This window comes from Anabrus simplex, chromosome 3, assembly GCF_040414725.1.
Source record: "Anabrus simplex isolate iqAnaSimp1 chromosome 3, ASM4041472v1, whole genome shotgun sequence".
Lineage (NCBI taxonomy): Eukaryota > Metazoa > Arthropoda > Insecta > Orthoptera > Tettigoniidae > Anabrus > Anabrus simplex.
In genome coordinates, this window is record NC_090267.1 from 507384154 (window position 1) to 507410007 (window position 25854).

Consider the following 25854-nt stretch of genomic DNA (forward strand, 5'->3'; position numbering starts at 1 on the left):
CCTGGGAGAAATTGAGTGCCGGTGTGATTTTGTTGCACAATAACGCAACACCTCACAAGGCCCGCCAAATGAGAGAACAGCTGCAGCGTTTCAAGTGGGAGGTCTGGCAACATCCACCCTACAGTCCCGACCTAGCGCCATGTGACTTTCATCTGTTCGGTAAGCTCAAAACGGAGCTCGGTGGTCGACGTTTCCAGACCGATGAGGAGGTGAAGGCCACTGTTTCCAAGTGGTTGCAGAACGCTGGAGGAAATTTCTATGCATCCGGCATCGACAAGTTGGTTGTGCGTTCGCAGAAATGTTTGGAGTCTCTTGGAAACTATGCAGGAAAGTGACATTACAGTGTATATCGTTACAGTTGTGTTGCTGTTGTATAGGTGGTGTAATAAACCGCCATAACTGGGAAGTGCACCTTATTTTATGATCTGCCCTCGTACTTCTGTCTAATTTCTTCGTCTGTGAGATTTTCTACCCTTATTCGTTTGCAGACAGATTTCACTTTCTCTCCCCTAAGCCTAGAGATACTTAGTTCACTACAGATCAGATAGTGGTCTGCATCATCGAAAAATTCCCGGAAAACTCGTACATTCCTAACAGATTTCATGAATTCAAAGTCGGTTAGGATATAGTCTATTATGGATCTGGTACCTCTAGCCTCCCATATGTAGCGGTGAATACCCTTATGCTTGAAGAACGTATTCGTAACTGCTAAACCCATACAAGCACAGAAGTCCAGCAAACGCTTCCCATTCCCATTAGCTTCCATATCTTCCCCACATTTACCAATCACCCTTTCGTAACCTTCAGTTCTATTCCCAACTCTCGCATTGAAATTGCCCATTAGCACTATTCTATCCTTGCTGTTGACCCTGACCACGATGTCACTCAATGCTTCATAAAACTTGTTAACTTCATCCTCATCTGCACCGTCACATGGTGAATACACTACCCCAGACTCTGCTCTTCCCTTTCTAACACCCGTCAAGTACACTTTATAATCTCTTATCTCTTCCTCGTTATCTTCCCTTACCCTAATATCACTTACTCCTAGCACATCCAGATGCATCCTCTTTGCTGACTCAGCCAGTTCTACTTTCTTTCTTCCATAAGCCTCATTAATATTGATAGCGCCCCATCGAATTCTATTTCGTTCGCCAAGTCGTTTCCAAGGAGTCCCTCGCCTGTCAAATGGGAGTCGGACTCCGTTACTCCCATAGGTCCGAGGCTTGCTTAAAATGTTCTGAGCTCGGTAAATTCACGAAGCAGGATGCTACCCTACTTGCACATAGTCCAAGTGAGGATCTCTCCTCTAACAGGTTATGGACCACCGGTGAATTGTATAGTCCTAGCCGCCTGAGCACAAGGAGGGCCGTGACTCAAAATATGTCTGAGAAGAATTTCAATTGACCTAGACATGGAACGAAAAGTCAGTCTCACGCAACCTGTCACTGTGGCTGGTTCATAAGTACAGTGCTATCCATCAAGTTTTTCTCTTATAGCTTTGATCTCATTGTGAGCTCTGTAGTAGCATATTTTCCCACCAATGTGTATCAGCAATCACTCTCACTACTATCACGTCTGTATTCACACAAAATGTTGATAAATATATTAAAACTCTCAAAACAATATCACTACTTGTAGAGAATACACCCCATATTTAAAGAAATAGAGTGCATGGTATAGATTATTAAAATTACCCATTTGTAAAAGTATATACACTGAAGGTGAATGCTTTTTTGTTTACTTATTCTGTGTTTTATGATGTTAATTGTGATATTTTTGTGTGCTGTAATAGATTGAATCCCCAAGGCAAATAACTTTTCTAATTTAACGACCAACAGTTACATAACACTGGAATTATGGATTTAAAAGTTTCTGTAAATGTTTGCTTCTTCAAATCAATACGCAACCCCAAAAATTTAAGAGAACACAAGTTTTTCAGAATAAGAAACCATTAGATGGGACAGTTTTTACTATTTGTTTATGTGCATTCAATTGTTTGTTGCAAAAATGTTTAAAATTTCATGTGAGAAGACAAATTTCACTAAAAATATTAAAGAATTCTCTTAACAGTTTTACATGATGAATACTTCAATTCAAGTCATCGCAATGCACCACAGAATCAAGCAAGCGTAAGTTAATTTTAGTAGAGAAAACCCAGTCAATCAAAACACCTTTGGTTATGGTTAAGCATTAGAAGGGATAAATATCAGATATGAGAATATCCAACAAAATGTATTATGAACCTTCATATTAATATTAAAAACTATTAAATCATGCAGTACACATTATGTATATTGCCCGAGAAAAAAAATTAACTGGATGAAAATTTCTAAGTTCCCAAGTATGGGAACACATTATCATAGAGAATTCTTGGCCAATAAATACACGGAGGTTTATGCCCACCTTGCCAATAAAAGGGTGTGCACTTTTATACCTTCAGAATAACAGTTTTTTTTACCTTCTGAACATAACTGAACTACAAAAAGTGTACGGTATATTCGACAAACATACATTAAAAAATATTTTTTATTAAAGAGAGAAGGTACATAAATTTTGACACAGTTCCTTCCATACAAGAGTCTGCTTAGTTTTTGTGTCAGGAAGTGCACACACCACACAGACACTCAGTACAGAGCTAAAAATGACTTGAGACTAAACCAAAACCCCCTTTTCTCTTGTCCTGGAACACAGGTATGCCGAGATAATCATACTAGCCTGTTTGTTTAAATGATTCTACACCAAGCAATACATCTGTGTAGATTGTAAATTCAGGGGTGTACTTTCTTACAATCTGAAAACGACTTGCTTCAAACATGCCTTATGTGTCAGTTGTGAACTGTCCTGTTCAAATGAACCGCTAATCAGGTGGTCACGGCAAGCACAGAGAGCCTTCACCCTCCTCCGACAGCTAGGTATTCGCTCTACTGTTCCCCATAAATTTATCTACATATTTCAAGAAACTACAAGGAGTTAGCAGGTGTGGTTTGTACCAAAATCTTCAAATAATCCCCTGATAATGGAGGAGAACATAGGAACTGCTGACAGTCATTCAATGGATGACCAGGAAAGGCAATTAGTTGATGAAGAAATGGATAAAGAAATTACAATGAATGAAATTGAAATGGTAGTAAGAAAAATGGAAAATGGACAAACTGCAGGAATGATATGGTGATGACATTCATTGACATTGAAAAGGCATATGACAGTTTCCCCAGGACTAAAGTTTGGGACAGTCTGGTGCAAAAAGGAATTGGACAGGGATTAGAAAAATGATCCTTGCAATACACAAGGAATGTTGTACGTGCGTGCAAACATAAGTTGGCAGGACAAGTTGGTTGAAAACAACTAGTGGGCTTAGACAGGGAAGTGTTCTATCACCAATCCTGTTTACAGTAGTAATGGATGACATCATGAGAACAGCAAAAGCAACATATGGAGGAAAAGAAAAGAACATGTTATTTGCAGATGATATTGTGATTTGGAGAAAAGATGACAGGAAGGTTCAAGAACAGTTGGATGTGGTGAATAGGAAGATCGAAGAATGTGAATTGAAAATAAGTGTAGAAAAGAGTAAAACTCTTGTTATGACTAGAGGGGAGAAAGAAGGGAAAGGTCAGATTAGACTTGCAGACAAGCCCCTCAAAGTAGTGGAAACGTTCAAATACCTGGGGAGTGAATGAATGGAGAATGCTCAACTGGATGCTGAGATTAGTAAGAGGATTCAAGCTGGAAGTTGTTTCTATCATAGTGTAAGAAACATGTTATGGGACAAAGATGTGCCAATGGAAGCAAAGGAAACTATGTACAAGATTGTAATACGGATCCATAACTTACGGAGCAGAAACTTGGACAATGACAAAGAAGGATGAGAGTCGAATACAGGCAGCCGAAATGAAGTTTTTGAGGAGTATGGTACAGAAGAGTAGAAGAGACAAAGTAAGGAATGAGAAAATCCAGGAAGAAATTGGAGTGAAAAAATGAATGATAGAATAGAGAAGAGCCGACTAAAATGGTTTGGGCACATAAAGCGAATGAGTGACGAAGAAATGCCTAAAAAGGTGATGGAAATGCAAATGCAAGGAAGGAGAGGCCGTGGAAGACCACGACTGAGATGGAAGGACACAATCCAATGCAGTATTATAGAAAGAAACCTGGACTGGGACATAGTGTTGGAGGAGGAGTAGTGAAAAGACCGAAGAAAGTGGAGAGGAACCATATTTGTGCCTACCCGCTACAGCTGGATAACGGGAAATGATGATGATGATGATGATGATGATGATGATGATGATGATGATGATGAATGGAGGAGAAATAATTAATTTCTTAAAAACTCAGTAGAAACATTTTATTTTCAAGAAAATGTACAATGTACACTTAGACGATCTTTGTTATTGGACATGGTCACCAGTGATAAGAATACTGTACAATTTTTGAATTAACATTTAACATGAGAAACAGAATGCTTATAAATCTGTAACATCTTGTTTTCATTAGTAAAACGAGGGCTTATTTTCTCCAGCTTGCTCCCACAACTATAGTATTGTGCTACAGTTCTGTTTTAGTACCAGTGTACTTCGAATTCAGTGTGGCAAGCATTTGCACAAATGGATAATGTACCAAACTTCCACCCGGAAATCTTCCGCACAGCGTGTTTATGTTGTATTTTTTTCGAGGTATATAAATAATGTTTGTCTGTCTGTGCACGATGCCCAGCAAAATCTACAGCACGTAGAGATCTGAAATTTTGAACATAGGTAGATGGAATGCACCTCGAAGCCAGAATTTTCATTTTCGCTTTCGTTGGTGAGTTATGAACGAAAAACCATCGGAAAACGTGCGTTGGGATATGACAATCCAACGTGCTGTCACCAAGATTAAATGCATCGAGTCGCTGTCGCTAGGCAACGTACATAAGATAGGTAGACAACACAATATTCAAGGAGCCATTTTACGTCCAGGACGTAGGAAGCTGTTTTTGGTCTTATATGGTGTGAGGGCATATGACGGTGCTGATGATGATTCGTCCGTCGGATCGGGACGTTAAGTCTTGAGCTATCCATTTCATGACCGTATCGATGTTTAATCAAGAAGTAAGTATAAATAACCACCTAATCGATACTTTATTAATGCCTCAGGCAAAATTGAATAAAATTAAAATTTACAGGACATGTTTCGACCACTTAGTGGTCCTCTTCAGCTGTATAAATAAAGAACTGAAAAAAAAAAAAAAAGTGGTCGAAACATGTCCTGTAAGTTTTAATTTTATTCAATTTTGCCTGAGGCATTAATAAAGTATCGATTAGGTGGTTATTTATACTTACTTCTTTTAAGTCTTGAGCTATTCGAGAGGAGTGGCATATGTGCCGGCGCCGGGTTTCATCCTCTTCATTCTTGCTATCATATATCATGTCATTCATTTCTTTCAACAAGCAACTTTTACAAGAATTACCCAATGTTCTACACAGTTACAAGTCTATCGACTACACGACAGAGCTTCGAAAGACATGGAGTCACCTGGAGTACCCTCGAACATCTTAGAGCGGACGATTGTGGCACCAATTATCCTTCTTAAGAATAAGAATCTTGCCCTCTGCAATGAACAGGACTCTGAAAATGATGACTAATATTATAGAAGCCATTCTCATGATTGGGCATGCCGCGAGCGAAGTAATATTAATTCCTCGGATTCGAATAATTTCTTCGGATATACAGTTTAAGTTTAGATCTCTGCAGTGTTCAAAATAAAATTTCTCTATGTAATAATAAAGCAAGCATAATCTTCTTCTTCTTCTTACTATATATAAAAATGGATGTATGGACGTGTGTGTGTGTGTGTGTGTGTGTGTGTGTGTGTGTGTAAATGACATCTCCTAAACCACTGGAGCCATTTCATCCAAACTTGGTACACTTATGACTTACTATCTGGAGACGAGCACTGTGGGGGTAAGCCATCCGTAGCGCCCTTAGGGGTGGGGGGGTCAGGGAGGGTAAGGTATAAAAATAATCGAAAAAAAGTGCCTAATCCACAGTTTTCGTGGTTGCTGAGATGAACAGTGACACTCCCCATTTTTCAAAGGCCAAAGTTCAGCTCACTTTCACATGGGGAGCGAGGGGGGAGTGATATATAAAATTAAACGAAAATAATGTCGAATACATAGTTTTCGGGGGTCGCCGAAGTGAATTGTATACTCTGTATTTTTAGTATCAGGAAACAAACAACGTGAGGGTAAGAAAGCCCAGGAACCCTTAGGGGCGGCGGGGGGGGCGAGGGGGGTCAGATAAACAAATTAACGAAAATACTGTCGAATCCATACTTTTTGGGGTCGCTGAGATGAATAGTGACACTCCGGATTTTTTATTAAAGTTCAAGTTCAACCCCCTTTGGGGAGGGGGCGAGGGGGAGTGATATATAAAATTAAACGAAAATAGTGTCGAATGCATAGTTTTCGGGGTCATCGAGGTGAATTGTACACTCCGGACTTTTAGTATTAGGAGACAAACCACGTGGGGGCAAGACAGCCCAGGAACCCTTAGGGGCAGGGGGGCAGCGAGGGGGCTGAGATATAAAAATGATCGAAAATAGTGTCGAATCCATACTTTTCGGGGTCGCTGAGATGAACAGTGACACTATGGAATTTTTTAAAGTCCAAGTTCAGCCCCCTTCGAGGTGGGGGCGGCGATGGGAGAGTGACATATAGAAATAATAGTGTCGAATACATAGTCGCTGAAGTGAAGAGTGATACTCCGAATTTTTAGTATTAGGAGACAAACCACATGGGGGTAAAACACCCCAGGAACCCTTAAGGGAGGAGGGGGGGGGGGCAAGGGGACTGAGATATACAAATCATCGAAAGTAGTGTCGAATCCATACTTTTCGGGGTCGCTGAGATGAATAGTAACATTCCGTAAGTTTAAAGTCTAACTTCAGCCCCCTTTGGCATCGGTGGTGAGAAAGGGTGAAAAAATAAATTGTCAGAAATGACCGAGATAATGGACGTGTGTATGTTCCAGTATGACTTACTACCTGGAAAACGTGCTGTGGGAGTAAGACGCCCCTGGAACCACTACGGAAGCGGGTAAAATATTATCCACACTAATAAATGGAAGTCTGTTTGGCGCGATCTATATATACTGTATTGTATATGTATATATATAAATTAAGGCATAAAAGGGTACCAGATACATAATAGACTATATCTTAACAGACTTCGAATTCAGGAAATCTGTTAGGAATGTACGAGTTTTCCGCGGATTTTTCGATGATACAGACCACTATCTGATCTGTAGTGAACTAAGTATCTCTAGGCCTAGGGTAGAGAAAGTGAAATCTGTCTGCAAACGAATAAGGGTAGAAAATCTCCAGGACGAGAACATTTGACAGAAGTATATGAATATGATTAGTGAGAAGATTCCAACAGTAGACAGTAAGCAGGTTCAGGATATAGAAAGTGAATGGATGGCATACAGGGATGCTGTAGTAGAAACAGCAAAGGAATGCCTAGGAACAACTGTGTGTAAAGATGGGAAAAGGCGAACATCTTGGTGGAATGATGAAGTGAGTGCAGCTTGTAAACGTAAAAAGAAGGCTTATCAGAAATGGCTCCAAACAAGGGCCGAGGCAGACAGGGAGTTGTACGTAGATGAAAGCAACAGAGCGAAACAAATAGGTGTTGAATCCAAAAAGAAGTCCTGGGAAGATTTTGGTAACAACCTGGAAAGGCTAGGTCAAGCATCAGGGAAACCTTTCTGGACAGTAATAAAGAATCTTAGGAAGGGAGGGAAAAAAGGAAATGAACAGTGTTTTGAGTAATTCAGGTGAACTCATAATAGATCCCAGGGAATCACTGGAGAGGTGGAGGGAATATTTTGAACATCTTCTCAATGTAAAAGAAAATAATCCTGGTGGTGTTGTGAACAGCCAAGCTCATTGGGAGGAGGAAAATGATGTTGGTGAAATTATGCTTGAGGAAGTGGAAAGGATGGTAAATAAACTCCATTGTCATAAGGCAGCAGGAATAGATGAAATTAGACCTGAAATGGTGAAGTATAGTGGGAAGGCAGGGATGAAATGGCTTCATAGAGTAGTAAAATTAGCATGGAGTGTTGGTAAGGTACCTTCAGATTGGGCAAAAGCAGTAATTGCACCTATCTGTAAGCAAGGGAACAGGAAGGATTGCAACAACTATCGAGGTATCTCATTGATTAGTATACCAGGCAAAGTTTTCACTGGCATCTTGGAAGGGAGAGTGCGATCAGTCGTTGAGAGGAAGCTGGATGAAAACCAGTGTGGTTTTAGACCACAGAGAGGCTGTCAGGATCAGATTTTCAGTATGCGCCAGATAATTGATAAATGCTACGAGAGGAATAGGCAGTTGTGTTTATGTTTCGTAGATCTAGAAAAAGCATATGGCAGGGTACCGAGGGAAAAGATGTTCGCCATACTGGGGGACTATGGAATTAAAGGCAGATTATTAAAATTAATCAAAGGCATTTATATTGACAATTGGGCTTCAGTGAGAATTGATGGTAGAATGAGTTCTTGGTTCAGGGTACTTACAGGGGTTAGACAAGGCTGTAATCTTTCACCTTTGCTGTTTGTAGTTTACATGGATCATCTGCTGAAAGGAATAAAATGGCAGAGAGGGATTCAGTTGGGTGGAAATGTAGTAAGCAGTCTGGCCTATGCTGACGATTTGGTCTTAATGGCAGATTGTGCCGAAAGCCTACAATCTAATATCTTGGAACTAGAAAATAGGTGCAATGGGTATGGTATGAAAATTAGCCTCTCGAAGACAAAATTGATGTCAGTAGGTAAGAAATTCAACAGAATTGAATGTCAGATCGGTGATATAAAGCTAGAACAGGTCGATAATTTCAAGTATTTAGGTTGTGTGTTCTCCCAGGATGGTAATATAGTAAGTGAGATTGAATCAAGGTGTCGTAAAGCTAGTGCAGTGAGTTCGCAGCTGCGATCAACAGTATTCTGTAAGAAGGAAGTCAGCTCCCAGACGAAACTATCTTTACATCGGTCTGTTTTCAGACCAACTTTGCTTTACGGGAGCGAAAGCTGGGTGGACTCAGGATACCTTATTCATAAGTTAGAAGTAACAGACATGAAAGTAGCAAGAATGATTGCTGGGACAAACAGGTGGGAACAATGGCAGGATGGTACTCGGAATGAGGAGATAAAGGCTAATTTAGGAATGAACTCGATGGTTGAAGCTGTACGTATAAACCGGCTTCAGTGGTGGGGTCATGTGAGGCGAATGGAGGAGGATAGATTACCTAGGAGAATAATGGACTCTGTTATGGAGGGTAAAAGAAGTAGAGGTAGACCAAGACGACGATGGTTAGACTCGGTTTCTAACGATTTAAAGATAAGAGGTATAGAACTAAATGAGACCACAACACTAGTTGCAAATCGAGGATTGTGGTGACGTTTAGTAAATTCACAGAGGCTTGCAGACTGAACGCTGAAAGGCATAACAGTCTATAATGATAATGTATGTATGTATAAAAATGAAAACTGACGTAAATTAGTGAGACCATTCTAGGCAACTTGGTATCAGACAACCTGATGACTTCGGAATCCCTAGAAAAATCTCAAATTCTCATAATTCTCTGAGGGGTACATGCTGGTAGTTTCAAACTTGCATAAGAACACAGTCTGTGATATTTATCCAGAACCTACAGGTTTTATGGGCTTAAAAGTTCCCTTTAAGTCCTGATTTTTAACCCACTCCCCCATATCAAGATCGCAGCACAATCTCCCAGACAAGTTAGAAAATTGAAATTTTGCAAAATTATAGCTTTTAGCATGTAACCGACAGAAAATTTACAAGATGTTTAAAAATTTTATTTTTTTTACCCCCGAAAAATATTGAAATATGGAGGCAATTTTAATGATGGTGCAGTCCTACCTTTCGATGTATTTCGTGGCTACACGGTAAGTCGTATCACAAAATGGATTGCATAATCTCCATTCAATTTGGAGTGATCTTCAACTTCGGTCCTATGACCTTTTGTCATATCTCTATCCCTTACACATAAAATTTTTCTCTATTTCTGTATTTACCTAAATTTTGCACTTTGTACACGTACAATTGATGGTTTGATTCACTTATAAGAAAGATGGGATCATCAAATTCTACACGAATATTGGCCCACCCAGTAGCCATATGTGAGCCAAATTCTATGTTTGAAGCTGTCGCATAAGTATCTGAAAAGTAATGCATTGTGTGAGAATCTTACAAAAATTTCACCCTATTCAACGTTTCTAAAACATAATGAATTGTGGTAGACAAGTGCACCTGTCATCATCACAACTCCACAAATCGCACTTTACATTGGAAACATCGTCTGCGGACCTCCCTATGCTTTTTCTCAGATTACGCCAATTTACATGCAATTTAAAAATTATTATTAACTTCATGTACAGTAATTTACTTCGATATCCATATACAATCTGGAATACCGTAGCGAAGCACGCGTACAATTGCTAGTCTATATATATCACATACCAATAGCTAATGGTGTTTCTATTCCAAGATAATTTTTGTAGCTGAAGACGATCACTGAATCGTTAATCATAAAATAGATCTAATAACACCTACGTAAGTTTACCAAGGCACTGACAATTTGCATTTATCGTTCTTTAAAATAGGACTATATTTATCCTTAATTGTGATCATCAGACCCCAGCCGACTCAAGCAAGGACTCCAAAAGAAAGAAATGAAGAAGGAAAGAAATAAAGAAAAAGAAAGAGTAAATGGAATAGAGAAAGAAAGGAGATAGTCATCCATATTTGACATAGCTCAAGTTACTTGTGAGCAAAATTTTTTATTGTGTGGAACCAGAAAATATTCCCAAATTTTAGGACCAGCACAGAAATACAATCTGCAGATTTTATAAGAAGATATTCTGAAAAAAAATGGTCCACAATATGAGCTTGGAAAAATCAATGAACTTCTTAAATCTTCTGGGGTTAGATCTAAAAATACTGAATTTACCAGATGTAAAGTTGTAGGTACACAATCTCAGAACGTTTCCTCCAAGCTATGGGCCACCAGCAATAGACAGAAACCTAATGGAGGACAATAATTAATGGCTACTGATACAGTTCCTGATGCCGTTCATAAAAGCCAAACATGTACGTTAAAACAGTGACATTTCATTTTAGATAACGCAACAGGGAAGGTAGAAATGTTTCTTTACTCGACAACTGCATTGCATAATCAGAGGAAATGTGCTTCAAGCTACTTTCACCTGGAGGATGAACTGCTCATTCTGTCATCAAAATAACATTGATTCTGAAAGCTTAAAGCCAAACACACCTGAAGCAAAAGCCCCCTCAAATACAAAATCAATAGCAAGAAACTCCACAGATGCATGTGTATGCATTTTTAGTAGGTAATAGATAGACAGTTGAAAGACCTCGTTAAAAGTGCCAAACATGCAGTGGTAAAGTAATCCTACAGGGCGAGTATTTCCATCAGCTTGAATAATAATCATCATCATCATCATCATCTGAAGTGGCATAAACTTTGGAAAAAAATCCATCTACTGAAACTCTTGGAACATGCACGCTCTGAATTCTGAAACAGAATTTTCAATGTGGCTTTTATAAGAAAAAGTTAAAACTGGAATGACGTTTAAGATATTTTAAAAAATCCACCCACTAAGCAGCTTACAGGAAGAACGACTTTCACTGGTGCTAATGAAGAACCCACTCAAATCAACAATCGTGTCCTTCAAAGTTTACCCGGGGAAGTAGTCCACAAAAGTTTAGATGGCATTTTGAGTGACTATAGAGATCAACTTCCCTACCCTGATATTTTTTTTAAGGAGTCTAACACCAACCAACTCTCTGCAAACTGAGAATGAAGATGGGTACCATAATCATGCCACTAAGAAATGTACTATCCTCCAAACATGTCACAATGGGACACGACTTGTAGAATTATAATATGATTTAATAGACAAAGTGGAATCGGAGGTCAGCAAGAGGAATGCCAAGTGGGAGGACATAGAGGAACAGAAACTATACTTTGACAGGAGAGCTTGTACACCACACCCAGGAAACCTGAGCTGGAAAATGATGATGATGATGATGATGAACATGATTTAATAGAGGCAACTGCTGTAGATAATAATAATTGGAAAGAAAGATTCTTAGGAAGAAAGTCTTACAAATGGAAGGATTCCAAGGGAGGAGGAAGGAAAAGAAAACAGGCACAAAGTGGACTGAAGACAGGAAAAAGAAACACAGTGAAACAATGAAAGAATACTGGAAGAAAAGGAAAGAACTAAGGAGGAACAATTGAAATTGTAACGTGGTCCTTAGAAGGCCGGAACGCAAGAAGAATAATAATAATAATAATAATAATAATAATAATAATAATAATAATAATAATAATAATAATAATAATAATAATAATAATCGTTAAACATTCCACTAACTATATTTACGGTGTTCAGAGCTGCCAAGGTGCCAGAATTTTGCCCCACAGGAGTTATTTTACATTTGTGTAAATCTACAGACTCGATGTTGGCATATTTCAGCACCTTCAAAAACCATCAGACTGAGCCGAGATCAAACCAATCAACTTGCGTTTGAAAGGTCAACAACATTTCTAGTGTGAGCCACTAGGCCCAGCCCTTAACAACATTTATTCTCTCACATGCATGAATGCCTTTTAAATTTAAAAGAAGACAGTTTCCAATACAGTTAATTTCTCAATGATGATCAGTAAGTCTTAGGGTTAAACTTTTGATCAAATGTCCAACACTCTCATAGTGTTAGAGACCTACCAAGCAACCACTGCTCAGCCCAAAGGAATGTGCACATTACAAGGGGACATGTGGTAAGTGCGACAAATCATCTGTGCAGACCGAGGCTGCTATCTCACCATGAGATACTGCCTCTATCGTTCTCTCGACGGCTCACAGACCCTCAAACCAGCCCTCAAATCCAAGTAAAGATTCTAGTCTATCGAGGAATGTAACATAGGCGACAGGTGGATAATTAACCCTAAAATGTGGGACTAGAAAAAAATCTACCTTAATTTGCTAAAAACCAATCTTAAGCCATGGGCAATGTTGTGTACGTCTTTCTCACAATTAAGATCATTTAGCTCACTTTGTATCACCAAGTCAGGAAACAATAAATTGTGTATTCAGAGAAATTTTCAATGGTGACTGCAATGAAACAATTTAGCAGAGCATTGTTAGGACGGATGAATACCAGATAAGCTTCAAACGAGATTCATGTCTTCAAAGGAATAAGAAGGTAAAAGTAAGCGTCTATTAAAGGAAGATGTTCTAACTACATATGAAAATTTTCATGCTGTACTTCTTTCAAAACTTCATTTTCTAACTGAACAACACCTAATGTGTAGATATTTTGAACAGGGTATGCTAGTACACTATAATGACACTTAATGAAAATTCAACCCTCAATGAAAGAACAGAATTAAAAATCACTTCTGATAAGCAGCTGGGTGGTCAGTTTAAACTTGAGTACATGCAAAAGCATAAGCCATAGCAGAGAGACGAGACTCACCGTGATTTGTTGATGGCTGGGCGAGGCTGCAAATCTCTGCTCGTTAGCTGAGAGTTTGTAGGAAACCTGTGTGGAAAGATAGATAAGAGTGCCATGGAGCAAGCAACAGTGCCACAAGCATCACATTCTGCTCTACATGCACATTTCTCAAGAATCAGTACCACGTTATAAGAAAAGGAAGTCCTTATTTGGCAAAGCATACAAAATCTCAAGACCATTAATAAACATTTATCATACAAGATCAAAGCAGAAAAGATCTCATTGAGTACATGCAAGCAATGTACAACTATTGTCACAACAGTGTCTAGACCACTGTCATTGATGATGATCATAATGGTAATGGACAAAACTGTGATGGAGATAAAGAAAACTATAGGGACAGGGAGCAGAAGGTTTGCAGATGACACTGTGTGTGGGGAGCAACTGAGGAGGAAGTACAAGGTCAACTGAGTATATCGGTAATTATGGAATTAAAATGCATGTCAAGAAAAGCAACACCACAGTGTTGACTAGGGAAGAAAGAGAACAGATGGGTACTATAAAATTTGAGGGACAAGACCTGGAGATCAGTAAAAAGATACAACAGGGAATATCATGTTACTAGTGTGTGAGGAAAGAGGAAGTATAAAGAAGTTGTACACAGGGTGAGCAAAATAAAATCAAAAATATTTATAAGACTGACGCGGAACTGACCCTTGTTAATGAACAGGAAATTGCAGGAAATTATGGAAACTGTGATTCTGATGTACCAATGCGCAATCTCCTGCATCTCCAGAGTATGTCACAGTGTCATTACGAGTGAGAGGAGGAGACGTGTTTAGTGACCAGCTGAATGGTGCTCACGATAAAACAGCAGGTGTTCATCGTCGAGCGTAATGCGAAGCACGATTCGTGAAAAACATTTGCAGAACTGTTTGCGTAAGGGTTTACGATGGGAAGTGTTTTGGCAAAATCTCCCTCAAAGTCTGCGATTGATAACTTAGCGGCAAAATGGCGTGAAATGGGCTCCGTAGGAAATAATAACTGTAACTATCCAAAAAAAAGTATGAATACCAGAAAACACTGCTCAAGTGAAGGAAAGTCTGAAATGAAGTCCGACGAAATCTCAACGCTATTTATCTGTGCAAGTGGGAATTAAGAGACCGTTATGTCAAAACATTATCAAATAAGACCTGTATCCTTACAAATTTATGGTTGTGGATGCGTTAAAGCATCCAGACGAACCTTTGCGTGTTGAGTTCTGCCGGTGGTTTTTAAGTGAAGAGGAGTCACTACTTTTGAATGCTTAGTTTTTCATTTCTTCAGATGAAGCTTCCTGTGATGTTCATTAACAAGGGTCAAGTCCTATTTTAAATATTTTCTGGGTCAGTTTTATTTTGCCCACCCAGTATTACTGTCTATCCTGACACGTGGTAGACACCTGGACACTGACAGAAAGACATGAGAGTAAAATCCAGAACAGTGAGATTACATTTTTAAGAAATTCATGACTGAAAACAAGAAATGATAGGAGTAACATTTTATTAGACAATATTTTTGTTTCATAGCACAAATAATGTCACACATTATGCAAAGTGTACTACTTTACACTAAATGGTCCAATTTTTGTTGAGGTTAAGTAGGTTTACAAATATATATATATATATACACACAGGGTGTATCCGTCATGATGTTACACACTTTCAAGGATGATGAAGGACGGCAAATGGGTCAACTTGAGATGGAGGAACCATAGTCCGGAAATGTTTGAGTCAATAGTTATTAATAATCCAAGTTGTTTAACAATCATCCATTCAGAATTTCACCCCGTGGTAGTTCTTTAATGTGCCAGAAGCCGTTGTCATCTTTAAACACCCTTAGTCAATGATTACGAAGTAGACCCACTTCTGCAGCAGTGTACACAGTGGTGCTCAGAGATGTACTACCCACGTTCCTGGAACACATGCCACTTGCCCTTCGTCCAACATGATGGTTGGTGCCCCACCTCACTTTGGACTGAGGGTTCGTGACATTCTTTGCAAAGTGGATAGGAAGACGAGGTCCTGTTTCATAGCCCGTTCGTTCACCCGATCTCACCCCACTTGATTTCTTCCTGTGGGGCCATGTACGAGACACCTGTTGAGACTGAAGACGATCTCTTGGCAAGAATTCTCACTGCCTGCAATGCCGTTCAAACGACAGCAGGGATATTCGAATGGGTACGACAGGACTTTGTGCGACAATGCAGCAGGATGCCATTTTTAATGTTTGTTGTAAATGGAGCAGCTTGAGAAACTTGTGCAGGTAAATGGACTTAAATGAGTAGAATTTTGGTTAAGTTCAGACTCTATCGTTTCTGGACTACAGTTCCATTTGACGTCCATCATCCCTGAAAGATGGAAACATCATCACAGATACACCCTGTATATACAGGTGTGATATACCTATCAAAAACAGGTGGTAATGGCATATCTATACCAATGTTACAAAAACAGAAAGTTTGTGAGTGGGTAGTCTGAAAGGAAATCGCAACAGAAAAGCTTTCCGACAGAATGGAGAGAAATTAACTCAATCAAGAATAGAATAATAGAAAGGAACCTGGATGGGAACACAGCTGACGACGAACAGCAATGGTGGTTGAACAGCAGAACAAGGAAAAGTGGCATTAATATCACAACCCAGCAGGAGCTGGAAAAGGAAAATTGATGATGATGTGGTGGTGGTGATAAGATTAAATCATAATATTATAACACAAATTTATTAAATAACTGAATTTGCTAAATAAAATTACGAAATAAATATTAAAAGTTGCAAGTGATCATTTAGCACTTAAACAATTTTGAATTATTTTTAAATTTTAAAATATTCTTATCAATAATCCTTGCCTAAAGATACAGAACTGAATAATTGGCTGTTCAAGAGACGATGAACAATGATAATGAACTTAAAGTAAAACAATCAGTGGACCCATCCGCAATGCCCCACCTTCCCAGAAACTATCTAAAACAATAGTATTAACTGACGAAGGGGCTGCTTCCAAAGCACAATCCTAAATCCATTATGCTTGTTGTCTAAAAGGGTCCAAAATCCAGGTCAAAGGCCCTCATAATGGTATTTATCGCTAGCAAAGTAGAACTATGGTATTTCTCATGTTGCGGTACTAATCAAAAGTAGTGTAGACTCACGGTGTTCCACACATTATGGTACTATTCAAAAGTATTGTACGTCACAGAGACTATGGTGTTTCCTACATAATGGCGCCACTCATATGCAACGCAATCCAATGGTGTTCCTCACATAGGTGTACTAGTCACAGGCGCTGGTATTCCCGTGATGTTCCTCACAAAGTGGGTGCTAATCACAGGCAATGTAAGCCCGTAGTGTTCCGCATATAGTGGTACTAATCACAGGTACTGTAAACCCACAGTGAACTACTCCGCTGCTACTGATCACAAACCTATTGTGTACCTAACATAGTGCTACTATTCACAAGTACAGGCAACCCATGGTGTTCCCCACGTGATGGTACCGTTTCATGGTTCTAATTCAATCATCCCTTGGTTGCCCCTTTTAGTCACCTCTTGCGACAGGCAGGGGGTACTGTGGGTGTATTCTTCGCCTGCGTTGCTCACCCACAGGGGATCAACTGCTAGTTGTATCAAAAACCAGGTATACAGGATTTAGAATTAAATTTCCAACAAAAATGCCTACAAGCATTTTTCCTTAACACTTTGCCAGATAATTATACTCTGTGAGGGAAACTTTGTTAAGATGGAAGGTGGGACAATGAAACAAAATTAGGAACAAGGCCAAGAAAATGGGTGTCAGGAAATGCTTAAAAGGAAAACAAGGTCTAATCTGTAAGACATATAAATAATGTTCCCTTGATACTTTTAGAATTTTATCTTAAGACACGGTAAACTGGCACGCTAACTGATGTAGAAGTTAAAGAGAGGGAACAAACATGACAGAACTGTTTCTGTCTTTCGTTGTATGATCAGCTGTATCAGGCAGCATTCGTCATTTCAAAAGATATAACATAATAATAATAATTACAGAAAGCATACTCACTTGGAACAGGTATAATAAAAAATCAATATCTTGGAATGCAAAACTTAGACACTATAATACAGTGATCAAACCCGAAGCATTATATGCCTCAGAAACCTTAATCATTGGTGGTGGATCTTTAACCAAAGACATTGAGAAACAAGAAAGGAAAATTTTACGAAAATTTTTTGGCCCAGTTTGTATAGGTGGAATATGGAGAAAAAAATCATCCCAGGAGATATATTGTCATTCTGAAAAAATTTCTCACATTTTTCAGAAAAGACGATTGAAATTTTATGGACACATTATCAGAATGAACACTAACAGGCTAACTAAAAGAATTCTCAACCTGGCCCTTTCATTAAAAACCAAGAACAGCTGGCTTCGTGAAACTGAAACAGATCTCCAGGAAATCAACATCTCAGAAGACATTGTACAGGACAGATGTAAATTCAGAACCAAAATCGACAATCACCACTTTGAAGACAAACCCAACACCAGAGCTACTATAACCTGGACAGAAGAACAAAGGAAGCAGCTCAGTGAGAGGATGAAGAGATTTTGGGAGGAAAAGAAGGCCAACACATCAGCTAAGCAAGTTCAACCGTGCTCCTGAGTAGGGCATAACGATGTAAAAAAAAAAAAACCATTAATAATAATAATAATATTAATAATAATAATAATAATAATAATAATAATAATTGTACCGGGCGGTACACCTCCACTCCGCTAATTTAAAATGTGCGCCAGTTGAAACTCCTCTGTTGGAGGAAGTCTGAACTTTATCTACGCTATTAATTCTCTACTTTCTCAGAAGATGTCACCACGTGGAAAATTTTGAGTTTTTGAACTGTGCCATTTGTGATGCGTTTTTGTTTCGCTTGAAGTAAGAAGTGTGAACTTTCTCTTCTAGAGGACACTACTGAAGATCAACAATAGTGCAACCTAGTGCGGAGTCGAAGAACTATTTTGTTGGAGAAATTTTTATTTCAAATGTTTGTTCCTTGCTAAATTTTTTTCAGTCTTTGGTTAAGTTGGCAATATTAACCCCTTCTTGCCCCTTGTTTTAAATCTAGCCTATCCCGAATTTCTTGAATTAATTTTCCACCAATTATGTGTTTCTTCTTAGTATTGTGTAGGGGGTTTATTGATCTACCAATAAAATCATCGCGGGAGGGTGTTTTCATTCCCCTAACGCCTAGAACCTTCTGCGAGAGTATTTAAACTGCTGATTTTAGGGTCTCCGGGCCACTTCTGTTCCATCTTTCAGTGTATAAAGTACATAGCAGGAGGCGGGAAGCGCCTCTTTCCTCGGCAGCGGTCATCAATAAGGTAATGGGCGATTAATAAATTCTTTCTTTGCTAGCTCAGCAGTTTAACTCTCGGGGCGGGTGCGAAGCGTTCCTCCATGTAACCTTTTCCTAAAATGTAACGATCTTTTCTTCTATTCTCTTTTAAGCTGCATATTGGGATAGAGAGTGCTAACCCTCTCGAGCTCCCACTCACATTGTCTTGAGGTGAACTTATTTTCTCAACCTATTCTTCGTTAATGTGAAACAAATTGCTCTTTTCTAAAGTCACCTCGGTAGTATGGGATTAGCCCTTGCATTAGTGGCCTAGAGCCAGATTAGGTTTTTAAAAACAAGTGTATTAGGAGTGCAAGATCGCCTCCTCTCAAATTGTTATTTTAGAGGTCATGTAATTGCCCATTTTTATTTAATAGACCTCAGTAGGTTGGGTATTTTACCCCTGTGTCTATGTCCAGTGAGGACAACTTGAAGGTGGAGTTTGGTGTGGCCTGGGAGAGGCTTAAATTTTGAGAGCGAGTGGCTCTTTTGAAAACTGAGTGTTGTATGCCTCGTGGAGGCTTTTCTGTGTAATTTGGAGCAAGGGCTCCTAGGTATGAATGGGGTTTTCTGCCCCTCTGTTAAAACTCGTGTTTGGGGTAAAACTGAGCTGATTGCCCAAGCAGTGTAAAATCAGGGCGCGAAGCCCAATTCCTGTAAATATTGTAACTACCCTTTTTGAATTGCTACTTTGTACCTGCCATGCTTGTTATTTCTTTGTTTTTGAAAAGAAAATATAACCTTGTTAAATTTTAAATTAATTTTGCTTTCGTAGCTGGAGACCTATTCACACCCGCACCTTCTTTCACCTCTACCTACCACGGAAAACTCCGTAACAATAATAATAATGTTATTGGCTTTACGTCCCACTAACTACTTTTTCTGTTTCGGAGACGCCGAAGTGCCGGAATTTTGTCCCGCAGGAGTTCTTTTACGTGCCAAGATATTCACTTGGAATGTCAGAAGTACGTATGAATGAGGAAAGAATCTTAATGAAATCAAAAAATTAAAAGACAGAAAAGAGAAGAGGATTTTGAAGAACAAAAGCATAAGTCTCAAACTAAAAGCAGTTGAACGGAAACAATATACTATATCGGACACACAAAGGGCTTCCAGGTCGGAGAGGATGAAAAAGTTCTGGGAGAAGAAGAAGAAGAAATTAACTCAAATGTATTGATTTCAGTGCTCCAATGTGGGCGTAAAATATGTAAATAAATAAATAATAAATAATAAATGTAGTGGGAGTAAGTGAAAGGCGCTGGCCTGCATCAGACCATTACAAAATTCAAGACCACTTCATGTATTGTTCAGGGAACAATGACTCGAAAGACCTAAAGTCAACTAGAGAACTTTGTAGTAACAAATAATTTCTATAAATTACCAGCACGGCGACTATATATCGGAAATCGATGCCGAAACTGAACCCAGAATTGTGAGGAATTAAGAGTAATTTTATCCTTAATAACGAAAATTTATAAAATGTATTAAAGCAGTAAAGACTTACCCTCGAGCAAATGTTTCACGTGGTCAACATCCATTGGTCGTCACAACTACACTCAGATTTAAAAAGATCGTTAAAGGTTCTAAAAATACAGCGACTAGACGTAACAAAACTCCAGAACCGAAGATGTTAGGTGTATATTATTGAAAGATTTCAATGAGGGGCTTACAATGCAAAACGAGACATGTACTGTAATTGAAAGGATATGGAGTCACTTCAAAACAACTAGCCTGAATACGGGGGGGATCTGATTTCGGACAAACGATTTAAGAATGATGATGATAAATACTAGATCTGATGGAAACAAAGAGACTGGTAAACAATACGATGGTAAAATACAGAGAACTCTACAATGAAATGCAGACGAAAGTTAGAAGAGCAAATATTGAATGGATTGATATCCAGTGCAAAGGACTAGAGAGACTAGATTTCTTTTATCATCAGTAGGGGAAGATCATTGTCGTCGACAAGGAAAAACTAAACAGCTGGGAAGACTGTGTCTAGACAGCCATGGTCTTCCTTTAAACGGTTTAGATGTTGGGCCACCCACAACTCGCCAGGAAGTAGAACAAGCAAAGCGGCTCCTGGTCTTAATGGTATACCCGTAGAAGAAAGAAGACCGTTCATTAGAGAGTCTGGTGGAGTTATTTAATCGTCGTTACACTACGTGAAATATTTCAGCTTAGAACTTTGGCCGGTAACGTTCTGTCATCTTAGATTCAATACTGTGTAATGATGTTTGTTATATAAAGGGGTCTAACAGCTAGGTCATCGGCCCATAAAGGTGCGAGATGCAAAGACATGAAACGATAATTAATACTTCAAAATGTATCCACTGACTAGTATCGAAAACGAATGGTAATGAATAAATGACCATGAATCAAAAACGATCAGTGGATCCGATTCACAAGGTCTTATTTTCTGGGATGATGCTTGTTGTTCAAAGGGATCTAAAATCCAGGTCACCGGACCCTCATAATAGTACTAATCACTGGTAAAGCAGACCCATGGTGTTTCTCCCATAGTAATAATAACACGTAACGAAGAATCATGGTGGTACCAATCACAGGTAATGTAGACCCAGGGTATGTCACACGTAAGGGTACTACTCACAAGCAACGTAGACCCATGTTGTTCCTCGCATAGAGGTACTAATCACAGGCGCCGTGTGTTCCTCACAGTGGTCCTAATCATAGGCAATGTAAACCCACGGTGTGCTGGCACCATCCACTGCCAGCACAGACCCACGGTGTTCTTCATATAACCCTCCTCCCGATGACACTAATCACAGATCAGGCTGGAGCCAGTAGCGGTACGAGTTCCTCAGGTAGTAGTGATTATTGCTCTAAAAGGGAGCACAACCAGGCACATGTAGTAGTACTAATCGCAAGTGTTCATCGGAAACGAACACGAGTTGACCAAGGGAGGTCGGACAGTATAGATGAAAGTGAGGAGCCTGGCACAAGCAAGTGGAAGCAATGCCAGGACTCAGTTAAGGGCCCCGTGGTCACCACCCACGCTCCTAAGTTGAGGGCCCCTGAGGCACCTTTTAGTCACCTCTTACGACAGGCAGGAGATACCGTGGGTGTATTCAAATACTTTAATACACAAATACCGGACAACTCATCTCAACAGCATTGAGCGGAGTGCGAACAGCGACGGTGGTGACATCTAGCGAGCAGATGTGACAAGCCCAGGAACTGCATACTTGTCTATGCTACAGTTGAGAGGAATGCATCTACACTCAATGGAAATATTTTTGTTAAAATAATTGAACAATCATAATAATTAAGAATTAAATTTTAAAATATGAAATGCCTCTTTCATAAGCCTCCAAACGAGCATTATGTTAGCTGTGCCTTTCCCTATGTCTTAAAAATTAAAATCAGAATTTGTCTGAGGATCGACCCAGCCTCTGGGAAGAATATTTAACTAATACTCTTTTCTCTTCTTTCTAGACTTTTCCCAATTACCTGGGGCAGCACTTTGTGTAGACTTAGCCTAGGTTTCCGGTCGGATGCCTTTCCTAACACCAACCCTATGTGGAGGGATATATACTGTACACTTACTATTGCGTGTTTCTGTGGTTGTTGTTCGTGTGATATGTTGTATACATTTGAAGATGCGTATGAATACGAACACAAACCCGCAGCCCCCGATCTACACGAATTAAGAGAAATTAAAATCTCCGACTCAGCCGGGAATCGTACCATGGGCCCTCTGAACCGAAGGCGCTGACCATTCCGTGGTGGTGATACTTGTTTCGAGAGGAAGTATAACTAGCCAACCATCCTCTCAGAAGAGAAATGGAAGAGGACCAAAACTCCGAAGAATGAAGTTATCGTCAAAAGAAAGAGAAGGGCCACGAAGCGCTAACCTTTCAGCCAAAGTGCCAGAGGGGGCAGATACCGTAACAACATCCATGATTTATTAAAATTTCGGGAAATAGAAGTTGTAATTAAGGAACAGGAGTTTTGATCCATTATTTCTTCTTCCTCTTCTTCTTCGGTACCCGGCCGATCTTCCCGAATTCTACAGAGGAACTCACCACACGCTGCTATCTCGCTTTTGCCGTACTTTGAATGTTCTGTTTTACCTCTGAAGACAGAAATGCACAATCCGTATATATATTGGGGTTAGGTGAGTGAACTACGGTGCGGCCAGTATCCAGTATTCGGGAGACAGTAGGTTCGAACCCCACTGTCGGTAGCCTTGAAGATGGTTTTCCGTGGTTTCCCATTTTCACACCAGGCAAATGCTGGGGCTGTGCCTTAATTAAGGCCACGGCCGCTTCCTTCCCATTCCTGGGCCTTTCCTATCCCATCGTCGCCATAAGACCTATCTGTGTCGGCGCGACGTAAAGCAAAAAAAAAAAAGAAAAAAAAGTGAACTACGATATGCCTGACATGGAAGAAGTGTTCAAAATTTCTAAAAGTCTCTCTCACATATTTACGTATGAAGAATTACCCTACAAGCGCATTAAATTAGTTGGACTGGTACTTGAGCCTATAACACACTGAAATAATTTTCTTACGCCGGGTTGAGTGGCTAAGGCTTGTTTCACACCTACCCGGCTGCCGGGTAACCAGTAGCCGGCTCCGGCAAGAATGGGAATCCTTTTCACATATACCCGGCAAGAACACGGCAGCAGTTGTGTACACATCGCGTGTTGGAATGGATCGCAATAAATTACTAGCGTCTATGGTCTTGTATAGGCGTTTGAAGAAAAGGAGAAAAAAATAGACTGCTATGGGTGAATCCAGTCTATATGGGAAGAGACGAGGTTGGAGCATTTTTTTATACTTTTTGAAGACTTAAGAAATGACAGCGACAAATTTTTCAACTATTTTAAGATGAGTGTGCAAACTTTCTGTGCCAATTTCCGCCATAAGAACAAATACGTAATACACTAGAGCGTAAAAACAAGGAAACGCAACACTCGAAAAGACTAGACACTGCCGTGCTGGCTAGATGTGTAAACTTCCACTGACTCACAGCTCCCACTACACTCCCAATCTGGATTTTTTCACCCGGCAGCCGGCCCGTACAGTGGGGGCTGCCGGCTTCCTACTACAATAGCACGGCAGCCGGGTGCCGTTTATACGGCAACGACTTTTACCGGGGAAGTGTGAAACGTCTCGTACACTTCTTGTCCTGATAACCGTGTACCCGGCACCGGTTACCCGGCAGCCGGGTAGGTGTGAAACAAGCCTAAGACGGTCGAGGTGCTGGCCTTCTGATCCGAATTTGGCAGGTTCGATCCTGGCTCTGTCCGCTGGTATTTGAAGGTGCTCAAATACGTCAGCGTCGTGCAGATAGATTTACTGCCACGTAAAAGGATTCCTGCAGGATGGAATTTCGGCATGTCGGCGTATTCCAAAACCGTAAAAGTAGTTAGTGGGACGTAAAGAAAATTATTAACATTACCATTATTATTTTCTTACAGTAAAAAGAGCCGACTAGATTCGAAACTCATGGCTTCCAATTTTCAATTTCAAGACAACCGCGATAAACATTACGCTACAGGCCCACAAGTTTTCAAATGTGAAATTTATGGTACTATTTAACAATGTGGACCATTAACTTTGGCTGTACTCGAGCTCCATATTTGTAAATGGTATTGGTTTTACGTCCCACTAACGTTTCAGTAGAGTATTTAATTGATTTCTTATAAGGGACATACAGTAGAATGTAACCTCAACACAGTAACGAGGTCATTACATTTTCCAACACTTGCGGTCCTTACAGTTCCCATGGCATTATCTTGTTCGTTAATTTGTTCAGCGCATAACGCTTTTCTTGGAATATAACTGCAATGTAAGATTATTTAGTGGCAAACACTGATACATCATAAACAACGCACCAGTGCGCCAAGAATGGGTCACACCAACCCATGTAGGTAGCAGCACTATCGACTGTCCGGTATTATCATATTAAAGTATTTCATGTACTCTTCATCTGCGCTCCCATCTGCAGAGGGAGTGTAGTGTGTCGAAGAATTCTCGCTCTTGATACGTGTGCTGCGGGTCAGTATTTCTCCCACAATGTTATCGCATAGCGGTTTCCTTTCCAATCCCGAAGAAATCAACGACTAAATCTCAAGGAGATTATAGAACTATAAGCTTAATGTACACATAGCATATTAGGAACATACACGAGCAATATCCAATTCGGATTTCGTAATGGTTTTGGTACCAGAGATACACTGGCCGGAATTCAGATTCTGGTACAAAGATGCCCGGACGTTTTCACACATTTTATTAATTATTATGAAAAGACATTCGATCGCGTGGAACGTGAAGTAATGAAACTGAGGAATGTATATGACACGGTTTTACTAGCAACAAGTGCTGAAAATCTCTACAAGCGCTACTGAACTGGGAAGAACAATACAGTACATATGCAGGCTGGTGTTTAAACACCAAGAAGACCATTCTCTCTGTTAACCTGAGAGTCGCTGGTAAAACAATAGAACAAATTCACGGCTTTACATAACTTGGCTGTCCACTTAATCACAAATGGGGACGGTTCAATAGAAATAAGATCTCCGATTGAATAGGCAAGAGCTGCGTTTAAGAAACTGTCCAACATCCTCTGCTGCAGGGAATTTAACGTAAGTATTGTCTTCGAATAATTCTGTGCTACGCTTTCTCAGTACTGCTCTATGGTAGTGAGATCTGAACACTCACAGCTAGTTCCAGCAAAAGACCAGCATCTTTTGAGATGTGGTGCTACAGGCTTCTGCTAAAAATATAATTGGTGGATAAAGAATGAAACACCGAAATACTTAAACGGCTACAAAATAACTAGAGGCCAGCATACCATCAAAGGAGAAAACTACCGTACTTTGGACAGATGAGAAACAACAAGTACCAGTTCCTTCAAATTATCATCCAAGGTAGAAAGGGAAAAG

At 39.8% G+C, this 25854-nt stretch overlaps 1 protein-coding gene across 1 annotated transcript in view; it reads right to left on the reverse strand.

The window, feature by feature from the left end:
* Positions 1-25854, reverse strand: part of sick (sickie) — a 501196-nt gene that overhangs the window by 346980 nt on the left and 128362 nt on the right. The window contains exon 8 of the mRNA XM_067143723.2: positions 13566-13631. Coding sequence (XP_066999824.2) covers positions 13566-13631 — 66 coding nt within the window. The remainder of the gene's footprint in view (positions 1-13565; positions 13632-25854) is intronic.